Genomic DNA, 14,695 nt, shown 5'->3' with positions numbered 1-14,695 from the left:
ACAAGATTCCACCTTTGGCCATGGGTTATGTTGTTGCTGGGGCACTGTGGCCCCAAATCTGGTTTACTGCATACTTGTGTTTGCTTTCCAAACCCTGTAGGACAGCAACTCTCACACTCTGGGACCCCTTGGGGGATGTCAGAGAGCCGGTTTCAGCGTGATCCCTGCAGGCCAGGCTGAGGGACCCCACCTGCCGGAGGGACTCTGCGCAATCCACAGATGCCGGCGAGGGACCGGGAAGGTTGGCTCCAGGACATGTCAGGCCCATCTCACCCAGTCCCGCCCCACCGGCCACCTTCTAATTAATTTCCTTTCAATGTGCACGAATCCATGCACTGGGTCAGTAACTAGTATATATTATAATGAAATAGTTTTGAAGGTCTGATGTGAGATATCACACTGCCACACTGAATGATTGCTTAAGTAGATACAGTTCAAGGTCAATGGTGAGGAACTGTCCAAATGACAGGTGATCAACAGCAAATGTGGTTTAGTTAATAAAAAGAATCTATCTCACTCATTCACCCACTGCCTCACTCATTCATTCATTCATTCACAAACATTCAAAAGAATTAAGAAAATTATCCCTCTGCTGCCTCCTGCCTTAAATGGAAGGAGAGAGAGAGGACAATTGTTGGTGCCCAACTAAAACCAAAACCAAATCAAAGAAAACAAACTAGTAAGTTAAATAGTCATCATTGGTTGGTAATCACTTTGGAAAATTTGGGAGCGAGTGGTCCATTACCAATAATCCAAGAGTCCTGCCTTACCTTGTTTTCTGCATAAGCCAGCCAGCGGCTCCCAAGAGCAATAGGATTCATGTTGGGCCCTGGACAAGGATAGCAGCCTGGAAATTTTCAAATGGCAATATTTAGAAATTTCTTAATAAATTTTCTGTTGATGTACCATATTTTGATGCCATTAAAACATAACAAATGCTTTTTTTTTCAAGTTTCACATAAAATTACCATAATACTAGTCATGATTCTAATAACTAAATGAGGTTTTTTATTTTTTCCTCTACAGTTCCCCTTTCATTTTTTTACTTTATTCCAATAAGAAACCAATCTGGTAATCACTTTTCGCAAATATTGAGCCATTTATACAGTTATTCCTAGAACAAGAGAGAGAAGCTGAGGCAAATCATTTAAAGTGTGTAATTCTACAACTTCATATGTCAAGCAACAATGTTTGAAGAGGCCAGAGGAAGGATACAGCTGGTTCAGGAATTTAAGGGCAAAAGATAAAGAATACATACACCTAAAAGGAAAGAAAGATACGATGCACAATTGAGGGGGTGGGGGGAGACAACCACTTAAGTATGAGGCCAAAGAGAAGAAATCCACAAAGGGTGCCTCATTAGAAAGATGTCGGGGAACTATTTACATAATCGAGTCCAGCCAATAAAAAATAACAGAAAGGATTATTTTGTGGTTCTCTCCTTTCAACAAGAATAAATCACGAGAAACCAAGATGGGGGCATAGGTAAACACCGGAGTTTGCTGCCTCCAACAATCACTTGAAAAATACAACTAAAAGACAAAACAGACATCATCCAGAACCACAGGAAGGCTGACTGAGTGGAAATTCTACAACTAGAAGGAAAGAGAAAAGCATACCGAGACTCAGAGGAGGCGCAGTGCGGAAGTAAAATACTAAGGTACAGAGGCGCATGCTGAGCGGGCTTGTGGCTGAGGGCGCAGTTGTCGTTTTCAATCGGGAGGGAGTCTCAGGCTCTGAGCTCCTGTTCCGGGCAAGTCTCTGGGGACCCAGACTCATATGGGAGAAGCGGGACTGTGTGGCATCGGTCGGGACTGTGTGGCATCATTCGGAACTCAAGGGCAGCTTTCTCTCGGAGGGGCTTGCAGCGATTGCCGAGACACTGAGAAGTGGAGCCTATAAGAGCAACTGCTAGCCCCAGCCTGTTGATCCCGTGGGACCCGCCCCACCCAAGCCCTGCAGGGAGGCTTTTGCTGGATAGCCTACAGCAAAGGCTAGATTAGCACCTCCCTAGGGATCCAGGAGCCAGTATACCTAGAGGTCAGAGTGGGACCAACCAGTTTGCAGCTCCGTGGAACCATAAAGGACACACTCAGGGGGCAGACTCAGTGAGCACCAAAGCCCCATTGAAGCAAGTCTAGCCCCAGAGGGGTGTCTCCAGCACAGAAGTTCTCCCACTGCAGACACAGCTGATTCTCACAGCCAATTGGCCTGGAGGTCAATTCCTCCCAGTGATACCTACAACAATCAAGGCTTAACTACAACAAGACTGTGCACAAAGCCCACAAGGGGGTGCATCAAGAGTGTCCTCCTCACGTAATTGGGGAGGCTGAACCACTGGACCCTAGAGGACACACTTAGCACAGAAAACCACTTTATCAACACAGGGAAGCATAAAAAATGCAGAGACAAAGAAGAAGGACACAAATGACAGAAATGGAGGAAAGCAAACTACTGGATATAGAGTTCAAAACCACACTTTTAAGGTTTTTCAATAATTTTCTAGAAACTGCCAATAAACTTAATGAGACCTACAATAAATCTAATGAGACACTCGGGGTTGTGATAAAGGACCAACTAGAAATTAAGCATACACTGACTGAAATAACGAATATTATACAGACTCCCAACAGCAGACTAGAGGATCCCAAGAATCAAGTCAACGATTTGAAATACGAAGCAAAAAACACCCAACCAGAAAAGCAAAATGAAAAAAGAATCTGAAAATACGAAGATAGTGTAAGGAGCCTCTGGGACAGCTTCAAGCATACCAACATCCGAATTATAGGGGTGCCAGAAGATGAGAGAGAGCAAGATATTGAAAACCTATTTGAAGAAATAATGACAGAAAACTTCCCCTACCTGGTGAAAGAAACAGACTTACAAGTCCAGGAAGCGCAGAGAACCCCAAACAAAAGGAATCCAAAGAGGACCACACCAAGACACATCATAATTAAAATGCCAAGAGCAAAAGACAAAGAGAGAATCTTAAAAACAGCAAGAGAAAGTAAGTCAGTACCTACAAGGGAGTACCCATACGACTGTCAGCTGATTTCTCAACAGAAACTTTGCAGGCCAGAAGGGAATGACAAGAAATATTCAAAGTGATGAATGCCAAGAACCTACAACCAAGATTACTTTATCCAGCAAAGCTGTCATTCAGAATAGAAGGTCAGATAAAGAGCTTCACAGATAAGAAAAAGCTAAAGGAGTTCATCACCACCAAACCAGTATTATATGAAACGCTGAAAGGTATCCTTTAAGAAGAGGAAGAAGAAGAAAAAGGTAAAGATACAAATTATGAACAACAAATACACATCTATCAACAAGTGAATCTGAAAATCAAGTGAATAATCTGATGAACAGAATAAACTGGTGATTATAATAGAATCAGGGGCATAGAAAGGGAGTGGACTGACTATTCTTGGGGGGGAAAGGGGTGAAGGGGATGTGGGAAGAGACTAGACAAAAATCATGCACCTATGGATGAGGACAGTGGGTGGGGAGTGAGGGAGGAGGGTGGGGTGGGAACTGGGTGGAGGGGAGTTATGGGGGGAAAAAAGAGGAACAACTGTAATAATCTGAACAATAAAGATTTTTTTTAAAAAAATCACATATTCCTGGCAGTGGACAGCATCTATGCATAGAAACACCAATGAACTCTACTAACCAAGACACAAAATTTAGTCAAGTATGTGATGTCTGTCATCCTCGAGGCTCTCATCTCCCCTCCTGGCTGTGCCAATAAAGTATCTTGAGGCTATCACCCTCATCTGTCAACTACACAAAATAATATTCCACTGTCTCACAAAACTGCTTTTCATTTTTCAACTACAGTTTGCATTTAATATGATTCTGTATTGGTTTCACGTGTGCAGCATATTGGTTAGACAATCATATACTTCATAGATAGTTATCACAATATTATTGACTTTTATTTCCTATACTGTACTTTACATCCCCATGACTATTCTGTAACTACCAATCTCTACTTCTCAATCACTTCACCTTTTTCACCCAATCTACCAACCCCTCTCCCTTGTAGCAACCATCAAGTCTGTACTCTGTATCTATGAGTCTGTTTCAGTTTTCACAGAAATGCTTGAAAGGGACTAGTCGAAAGACTGCAGAACGAAAGAATGCAAAAGGCCTAACCTAAAGGACTCCTGGTTTATCATTCCAAAAGTACCTGGTTAATATTTTCACAAATGTTTTCCTCTTAAATGTACACTACAGGATCAAGCTAAGGTTATCTATTTCATAGTTTAAGTCTCAATTTGGAATCTAAATTTTTGCAATCATGAGGCAAACAAGATTTTATAACAATAACCTTTTCTTCCCATGGCAAAAATAAATAACCAAATTACATAAACATAGTATCAAAAAATAGCATTTCTACATTTCAAACTGCACTGCTCACATACACGCTACCTAGCAGAAAGTCCCAGTCTATGTTATCGATCCTAAAAGACACAGAGTAATCAATGCAAGATAGCTTATTCAAAAGCATACTTCTTAATAAAGAAAATTAATAAATTAAAGCATATTTATTAGGTAATGGCCAAAAAGTTATCTATATAGAAAATATTTTCAAATATTAAAATAGTGTGCTCAGCTAAGAGCCAGATATTTTAAAGCCAATTTTGATAGAGATGTTTTTTAAATGTATATTCCATGGTTCCCTGAATTCAGAGAGCCTTGCGAAAAGCAATAGCCATCATTTTGAAAGGTTGGTGTTGCTGTGTTCACAAACACTGGATAAACCCACACTGATGTTGCTTCCATTATACACTAGTTTTCATTTTACACCCTTCAACTGCCATCTATCTTTTTTTTTTTTTATTGATTTCAGAGAAGAAGGGAGAGGAAGAGAGAGATAGAAACATCAATGATGAGAGGGAATCATTGATCGGCTGCCTCCTGTACGATGGACTGAGCCCGCAACCCAGGCATGTGCCCTTGACCGGAATCGAACCTGGGACCCTTCGGTCCCCAGGCCAACGCTCTATCTGCTGAGCCAAACCGGCTAGGGCATATCTTGAGATTTTATTGTAAAAGAAGATTTAAAAATGTGTGTTGCTATATCCACTTAATGTTAATTATGGCTAAATATTATGGGAAAAAACATAGGACAAAGGCCCATTAAAATAGTGCAAAACAACCCACTCTAACAAATAGTATGTATCATTTAGATAAAAGATTTTATTTCTATACTCCCATTGAGTAAACTAATCCTACTCATACAAAAATGTGCTTTTATATATGTGCATGCTTATATTCCACAGACATTTTTAGAGCTAGAGAAAGGAGTATAGGTATGGTGCATAAGAAAGTTTCCCCCTTTTCAATGTCATTAAATAAATAAAGAATATTGAATTGTGGCATTATATAAGAGGTAGCGAATCTCCTGAAATTTAAGGTCAACATAATCTAACTCTCAATTCTAATAGCCATTTTGCCTCACTAGATCCTAATAAGTATATATTCTCCTTTCTAAAACAAAAGCATAGTATGGAAAAAATATAGTTAACAATTCATTTTACTTTTAGAGTCAAGGTTTTTAGAAACTCAGTGGACCTCAAGAGTTACAGCGTATTGGGATAAAAGCAAATTGTTTTTCTGCTCTTCAAAAACATTTTACAGCTGGAATCAGCAGAACATCAGCCACTCAGCACTATCCCAACTTTATAAGCATGACTCCTTTAAAGATTAACTGTTGCCTCCAGCTAAACTTTGAAAACAAGTGAAAGGGAAGGAAACCAAGCCACTATAATATTAGGACTAATTCTAACAAGTTTACAATGTTTGTGAACAAAGTAAAGAAGAACTAGATATTTTAAAACTTGGGTTTCTAAATTTAAATAAAGATAAAATTTAAGAAAAGCATAATAAATGAAGATTCTTCCATTATTAGAGTAATTAAAAAGGCAAAAGACATACAATTTAGAGGGCATCCTCCCAGAAGCTGGTCCTAATGGAGAGTTCGCCTGAACTCATTTTGAAAACCAGAGTTTAACCACTCTCTGTAACACTCTGCCTTATTTTTCTTGGTAAGAATAACTCAAAAGAGTTCAGACCTTTGTGGGGGCAGGGAGAATCTGATGTCTGCATTTATGGTCAATTGACTTTCAACAAGGATACAAAGGCAAGTCAATGAGGAAAGAATAATCTTTTCAACAAATGATGGGTCATCTGGATATCTATGTGCAAAAGAATTAAACTGAACCTTGACCTCACACAGCATACAAAAATTAACTGTAAATGAATCAAAGACATATAAGAACATATATACATAAATCATAGACACAGACCACAGTGTGGTGACTGCCAGAGGAGAGGGAAGGGTGGGCTGGGTGGAGATGGCAAAAGGGGTGGGGTTGGGATGGAGACATCTTCATTAATGTCAACAATAAAAATAAAGTTAAAAATGAAAAAGCTAAAAGTATTAACCTCTATAACAAAATATAGTGGTAAAGCTGCATAATCTTAGGTTAGGCAATGCTTTCTTAGATATGACACCAAAAATAAGTGATAAAAAAATAGATAAATCGAACTTCATCAAAATGAAAACTTTTGTGCCTCAAACGACACCACCAAAAAAGAGAAGACAATTCACAGAAGTGGAGTTTTGCAAAACATGTACCTGATAACTGACTACACCTAGAATATAAACAGAACTATGACAATGAGGAAAATACAACTCAGTACAAAATTTAACAAAGAAGATATAAGATGGCAAACGAGCCATGAAAAGATGCTCAACATCACTAGCCATCGGGGAAATGCAAATTAAAACTAGAATCAAATACCACTTCATGAGACCCTAATAGAATGGCTATAGTCAAAGAAACAATAACAATCGTCAGCGTCAATGTGGAGAAATTGGACCCTCAGACACTGCTGGTGGTGATGTAAAATGTTGCAATCACTCTGCCTGGCAGCTCTTCAAATAGAGAAGGATAAAATTACCATATGACCAAGCAATTTGACTCCTAGGTACATACCCAAGAGAAATGAAAATGCATGTCCACACAAATACTTATATCCAAAAGAAATGAAAAAATATTTCCCCATAAAAACCTTTCACTCAAAAAAGCATTATTCATAATAGCCTGAAAATGGAAACTAAAGGTCCATCAATTGATAAATAGACAAAATGTGTTATTAAACATACTATTATTCAGCAATAAAAAGAAATTAAGAATAACATTCCATCATCTGAACATACCAGTTTATCTGTCCACTCACCCACTAAAGAACAACCTGGTGGCTTCTACATTTTGGCAATGTGAATAAAGCTGCTATAAATACCATGGGCATGTTTTTTAAGTGGACATAAGTTTTCAACTCCTTTATATAAATGCCCATTGATAGATAAATGTCTCGTTTTATGAGAAACTATCAAACTGTCCATTAGAGTGGTTGTACTATTTTGCATTCCCAGAAGCAATATATGAGCTTTCTTATTGCTCTACATCTTTGCCAGCATTTGGTGCTATCAAATAGTCGGCATTTTGGCTTTGTCTAATAATGTGTTAGCATCTAATTGTTGTTGTTTTTGTTTAAATATGATTTAACTGATTTTTTTAAAGAGAAAAACTAAGGGAGAGAGATAGTGAGATACAAAGATCCATGAGAGAGAAACATCAATAGGCTGCCTCCTGCACGCCCCCATACTGGGGGATTGAGCCTGCAACCCACGCATGTGCCCTGCCCAGGAATCCAACCATTGACCCCCTGGTTCATGGGTCCATGCACAACCACTAAGCCACACCAGCCAGGCTGTTTAAATTTAAATTTCACTGATGAACTACCATTGAGAGAATATTTTCATATGCTTATTTGCCATCTGAATCTTCTTTTTTCTACTTAAGGTCTTTGAACCATTTTTTAATCAGTTTGTTTTCTTCCTGTTGAATTTTCAGAGTCTATGTATAGTCTGGATAACGGTCCTTTATTAGATGTATCTCCTACAAATATTTTCTCCCAGTCTGTGGCTGGTCATCTCATTCTATTGACAATGTATTTTACAGAGCAGAAGTTGTTAATTGCAATAAAGTCCACCTTATCAATTGTTTATTTCATGAATTGTGCCTTTGGTGTTGCATCTAAAAAGCCATCACCATACCCAAAGTCATCTAGGTTTACTCCTGTTATAATCTATACATTTATACTTTTGTGTATTGCACTTATAATTAATTTTAATTTTTATGAAGGATATAAGGTCTATATCTAGATTCAGTTTTTGGCACATGAACGTCCACTTGTCCCAGAACCTTTTGTTGAAGGTATCTTTGCTCCATTATACTACCTTTGCTTATTTGTCAAAGATCTATGTCTGTACTCTCTATTCTGTCCCACTGATACATCTGTCTATTCTTTTGCCAATGTCAACACCAAAATTGAACCCTAAGACAAACTACTGGCATTATATGTTTTATGGATTGGATAAATGTATGCTGACATATATCCATCATTGTAATATGATAGAGTATTTTCACTGCCCTACAAATTCTCTGTACCTATTTATCATTTCTGCCCTCTCCATTCCCCCAGCAGCCACTGATCTTTTAACTATCTCCATATCTTTACCCTTAGGCATCCATAGACTTTTCCTGAAACTATAGGTAAAATTTTATGTTTGGCTTTTCTTAACATTATCTCATAAGCATTTTACATATTTCCATGAAAGTATCATGAAAATAAAATAATTATACATGCTAATTTTAAAAAAGAAACATTATAAGAGTATTGCCATTATAAGGCTAAACAGGTGGGAATAATGTGCAGAGAATAAGAAAGCCTTAAGTGATTTCATTGCACATATTCGCTGAGTGTCCACTATGTATCAGGCACCAGGCTGTGAAAACACCATGGCAGCCTAATCCATTGTATATAAATGGGAAATCAAAAGAAGAGAGATAGATTTGACTTTTACCTTTAGCTGGACTGAGTTCTCACATTAACATTCCAAACCTTTCTTAGATAATTTACAAATTTGTCTCTAAACATTAAAGAAAAAATCTATTTCAAAAATTAAAAATAATTGTGCATTTTTAAGATCCTTTAAATTTATTCCTTACTTTTCTTATTCATCACGAACATACATGAAGAACACATCTTAATACTAAGAAATGACATTAGGACTATAAGGAATACATGTTCCTCCTCCAAGTAAAAATGGGGGCCAATGGAAAGAGTCACTTACTTACTATATAATCCTTTGCTCTCTCTCTGGAGAATTCCTATCTGCTTTTCAATTTAAGCACACTGGAAATGACTGCTAATGACACCTATCAGTCCTTGTCTTTTGTTTTCTTAATCATACATGGGTTTTAGATTTCCACATCAGACAGCTGCTCAGGGCCACCTTTTCTGTATAGCCAAAGACAAAGGTGTCTCCTTTCTCATCATACTGGCTGTGTTCCCTTTCCAGTTCTCTATCAGCTCTCTTTACCTGATCCTTCTCCCCTTTGGCACAAATTCCCAAGATGCTTTCTCTGATGGACACAGCTGTCTCTACTAATTTTACAGTCCTGATTCATACATAACTAAAGTACTCACAATTGTATTACACAAGAGCTTTTCAAAGTATTTTAGAAATTAAATGCTTGCATGATCAAAACGATAGCCTCATAGACAGATGGAACAGAACTGAGAATTGAGAAACAAACCTACATGTGTACGGGGAACCAATTTTCAACAAAGGAGCCAAAAACACACAATGGAGAAAACAAATAAACGGTGCTGCAAAAATGAGAAGGCCACGTGCAAAAGAATGAAACTAAAGTATCTGCCACCATACATAAAAATTAACTCAAAATGGATCAAGGACCTAAGTATTAGATCCCATGAAAAAATAAAACACATAGAAAAAAAACATAGGTAGTAAACTTTTGGATCTTGGTGTCACAGAGGACTTTATAAATTTGACTCCCAAAGGCAGGGAAGTTAAAACAAAAATATGAAAAGATGCTCAAATTTACTGGCTATAAGGGAATTGCAATTGAAAACCACAGTGAGATATCCCCTCACACCTGTCAGAATAGCTATTATGAAAAAGTCAACACACAACAAGTTGCCGAAGATGTGAAGAAAAGGGAACTCTCAGGCGCTATAGGTGGAAATGTAATTTGGTATAGCCACTATGAAAAATAGTATGGTGATTCCTCAAAATTTTTAAATCAGAACTACCATAACACCCAGCAATTCTACTTCTGGGCATTTATTCAAAGAAAATGAAAACACATTTGAAAACTATATGCATCCCTATGTTCACTGCAGTATTATTTATCACCACCAAGACATGGAAACAGCCTAGATATCCATGCTAATTTAAAAAAAAAAAAAAAAGATAAATGGATACAGAAACATGATACACACACACACACACACACACACACACACACACACAATGAAATATTACTTAGCCATTAAAAAGAATAAAATCTTACCATCTGTGACAACATGGATATTATGCTAAGTGAAATAGACAGAGACAGACAAAAACTACCATCTTACTAGACTACAGTAGAAAAAAAATTCTAACTCCAGACTTCCTTCAGAATCAATTCTTGCTAGAATTTTCATCCTTCTAGCCTGCCCTCAAATCTTAGTCTTGTCTATTACGTTTTTTAAAAAAATCCCTCTCCCTCCCTGCCGGGATCCAACCCCAGCAGGTCCAGGGGTTCCCAAAGGCGTAGACGGAGTCGGCGAAGAAGGAAGGACACGGAGACAGTGTTCAGTTGATCAGCAGCCTAGCCAGGATCTCCAGCCAAGTTCTGGTCTGGATCTCCAGCGAAGTTCTGGTTAGGATCTCCAGCCAGGTTCTGTCCAGGTTCTCCAGCCAGGTTCAGTAGCCATGTTCCCTCGCTAGGTTCTCCAGCCAGGTTCTGTCCAGGTACTCCAGCCAGGTTCAGTCACCAGGTTCTAGTCAGGTTCTCTTGCCAATTTCTGTAGTCAGGTTCAGTCCAGGATCTTTTGCCATGTTCTCTCGCTAGGTTCTGAGGCCAGTTTCTGTCCAGGATCTTTTGCCATGTTCTCTCCAGCGAAGTTCTTCTGTCTCTAGGTTCTGTGTAGGTTCTGTCTTCTAAGTTCTGTGTTGTTACATCTGTATTTATACCAGTTGATTCCAATCCTATCAATCTCTATTCCAAAGGTTAGGGCGTTTCTTATCTCCATTCCAGGGAGTAAAGATTATGTAGCTTAAGCATGATTGTTCGTAGTTAAAGTGATTAATTACCCGCCTGGCACTTAGTTAAGAGGTTTTATTCCCTCCCTAACTTCAGGAGAAAATCCCTACCTGGGGAAACAACCTTTCTCAGAGACCTTGGTTAAAACACATAGTGCCAAGAAGGTGAGCAAACATATTAAGAACAGTATGCCATATATGCCAGGTCCTTTGAAACAGCAAGGATGGACCGGCTCCCGGCACCTCCCTACCCATGTGTGTAGATTCTATGCTTATTTCTGCACTTCTAGGCAGTAGTAGAAGTCTGAGGATGTGGGGAAAAGGAGGAGGGAGAGAGTTGGGCTCACACATTTCACCCGGGTGTGAGCTAGAAGGGGTCAATGTGGGGGGAGAAAGAGACATCTGCAATATTTTCAACAATAAAGATAAAATTTCTTTAAATTCCTCATGTGTGATAATACAGTTACCTCATGTATGTTATGATAATTAATTAAGCAACTGCTTTAAAAGTACAACATAGCTACATGAGGAAAATATATAAGAAGAAACTGAAGCAATCTAGTACAAGGCTTGCTTAGTAATACGTGGAAAACGTATTGTGAGCTGAAAATTCACACCTTAAAATTATAGTACTAAATAAGACATCAACAGAAATATAGGAATATCCTAATAATTGAATCCCAGGAAATATCAAGTTGGTACATACTTGTGACAAAAAACTTTTTTGTGAAAGTACAGCTATCAAAGGCAGCAATTTTCTCCTGCAAGACTACGACGAGGATCCTAAAATTAGAAAGAAAAATATTTAAAAATATGAGTGTGAAAGTCTATTCTATAGAATCATAAATAAGTTAAATCATCTAGATGTAAACAAGTATCTATCTTTAAAACTTTAATAAAATCAAGCAGTTCTTATACAATTTAGGCTAGAAATATATGTCTCGTAAAAGGCAAAAATATAACCACAAAACCCTTAATAATTAAGATAGACATTAGTGGAATAAAAGTGACAGAGAACCAACTACATCTCAAAAAAATTTTTCCTCTGAACAAAATTTTGTCTCCGCTCATTATAAATCAAATAAATCTATGTTCATTAAGAATGTATGAGATCAATAAATTGCTGGCTATTTACTAAAAGTATTTTTCCACTTCTGGCTCAAAGTCATGAAATTGAACATAAAATGGATTTATCTAATTTGTCACTTAAAATTATTGCTGAATTCCCCAACAAAAAAGAAAAAAAAAACTCAGACAACTATTATGCAGGGTAAATGAGTCATTTCTGATTGACTCAATATATTAAAAGTTAATCAGACTCCATATGAACTATAGGTTCTCCCAGAGATTTACAAATGATTAGGAAAATAATTTAGTTACAAATTTTCTTAAACTGAAATTCCTAAAATAGATCCCAAATAAAGTTATATTACAAACTACATTTTAGAGCTGTTCCATGCAAAGACATTAACAGGCAAATTTCAAAGTTTTTGAAAATCTATTAATAAAGATTATAATGATTAGCAAGTATTTAACATACTCATTGTCTTTGAATAATTTGATATGTCATAGTATAATTACATTATCCCAACAAGGTATTCCTTCTATCTATAATAATAAACGTGTGATATGCTAATTACACTGGATGTCCTTCCTACTGATCTTCCCTTCCGGGTGAAGCCAGGGCTGCGAGGGAAGCCCACATCGTGAGCTGCCAGCGGCCAGAGGGAAGCCCAGGGCCAGGGTGCCAGAGGGAAGCCGGTGCCAACAGCCAGGGGAAGGAAGGCCTACTCTTGCACAAGTTTTGTGCATCAGGCCTCAAGTTTCCTATAATTTTGAGTTTGATATTACTGAAGTCGAAATCTGCATAACAATTAGACCTTCAATATGAATTGTATACTATCACTGAGTAGTTTTTCTTTGCCTATTTCTTACATTCAAATGCTTTTACATTAGTATCAAAGCCAATGTGTTCTTTATATTTATCGTGTATGTCTACCTTTCCTATTACATTCAACCATTCTGAGTCACTTTCTGAAATATTTCTTTAAAATCTAACCTGAATCTTTTATTATAAAATTTATTTTATGTTGAAACAGCACAAAATATTTAATTTTCCATGTTCTGTGTGTTTGCTTTTTAATGCAATGGAAGAACTATACTTTGCACCCATGACCTTGATCAAGACATTTATGATCGTAGGGCTTCAATTTGCTCAATTGTAAAAGTAAAGTATTGAGTAACAGAAGATTCTTAGGGTCCCTTTCTCCTTCAATGTTTTGTACTTAAAATAAAATTAATTCGTCATTATTACAAGGTCAGGCGGAAGTTCAACCCAGATCTGAAAATTTTCCTACAGAATTTAACAAAACAGATCTTAATGAAGGGAAACATTATCTCAATTGTAGTCTTAAGGAATAAGGGAAAAAAATCTTTTTTTGCATTCACAGTGCTAAAAGGAAAATACATTTCATAAACCAATAAACACAGAAGTACATACATAATAAATACTAAAAAGTTAAGTGACACATATAAAATCATTTCTCATAACCTTTGTATGTTTGCTCAGATACTTTCTATTCTTTTCCATTTCATTTTTAAAACACTGGTTACAATTCACTAAATTTAATTCAAAATTCAGTAATGAGTCAAGACTAAAAATTTGAAAACATTTGTTAAGAAATCTTAAGAGCTACTCCATTTAGCAGAATTCAAAAGGTGTTTCTGCAATTAAAAAAAGATCAAAGATAGTCAATTATATTAGCAGGGCTCCACATGCCCAGAAGATATGTTACTTTGTAAAAGAAATACATGAAAAAAAAAATGCTTACCGCTTATTGCAATGAAGATCATAGATAGGAGTTTTAAACTGAATGGACTTGACCATTTCCCCAGTACGAAGTGAATACAGATCAACACAACAGTAAGGTGGGCTAGTGCTAAAAAAATAAAATAAAAAAGACAAATGCCATTAGTTTTCACAAGGTAGGCTGGCCAGTAAACTCTATATTTTCTTGATGAAAAGGTGAAGAGCTTGAGAACTACAGATTGGTAGTTACAAAATAGTCATGGGAATGTAGAGTATAACAAAGGAAATATAGTCAATAATATTGTAATGTCTATGTACGGGGCTATGTGGGTACTAGAAATATCAGGGAAACACTTTGTAAAGTATATGAGTGTCTAGCTACTATGCCATACACCTGAAACCAATACAAAATAATATTGAATATAAATTATAAATGAAAAAAATGTTAATTAAAAAAAAATGTTAGTGAGAATGTGGAGAAAAGGGAACCCTTTTGCACTGTTGGTGGGAATGGGAACTGGTGCAGCCACTATGGAAAACAGTATGAAAGTTCCTCAGAAAATTTGTAATTTGTCCTAGCCTGTTTGGCTCAGTGGATAGAACATCAGCCTGCAGACTGAAGGGTCCCAGCTCAATTTCAGTCAAGGGCACATGCTTGGGTTGTGGGCTCCATCCCCAGTGCGCGGGGGGGGGGG

General features: G+C 37.3%; 1 protein-coding gene across 10 annotated transcripts in view; it reads right to left on the bottom strand.

The window, feature by feature from the left end:
- BCAS3 (BCAS3 microtubule associated cell migration factor) overlaps window positions 1-14,695 on the bottom strand; it is a 480,998-nt gene that overhangs the window by 379,883 nt on the left and 86,420 nt on the right. For all 10 annotated transcript variants that reach the window (XM_059669762.1, XM_059669761.1, XM_059669765.1 and 7 more), the window contains exons 8-10: window positions 14,023-14,130; window positions 11,898-11,974; window positions 771-847 (exon numbers count right to left, since the gene is read on the bottom strand). In XM_059669762.1, coding sequence (XP_059525745.1) covers window positions 771-847; window positions 11,898-11,974; window positions 14,023-14,130 — 262 coding nt within the window. The remainder of the gene's footprint in view (window positions 1-770; window positions 848-11,897; window positions 11,975-14,022; window positions 14,131-14,695) is intronic.

The sequence above is a fragment of the Myotis daubentonii genome, chromosome 16 (assembly GCF_963259705.1).
Source record: "Myotis daubentonii chromosome 16, mMyoDau2.1, whole genome shotgun sequence".
Lineage (NCBI taxonomy): Eukaryota > Metazoa > Chordata > Mammalia > Chiroptera > Vespertilionidae > Myotis > Myotis daubentonii.
The sequence above is the reverse complement of the archived record's forward strand: the minus strand, read 5'-3'. Positions and strand labels throughout refer to the sequence as shown.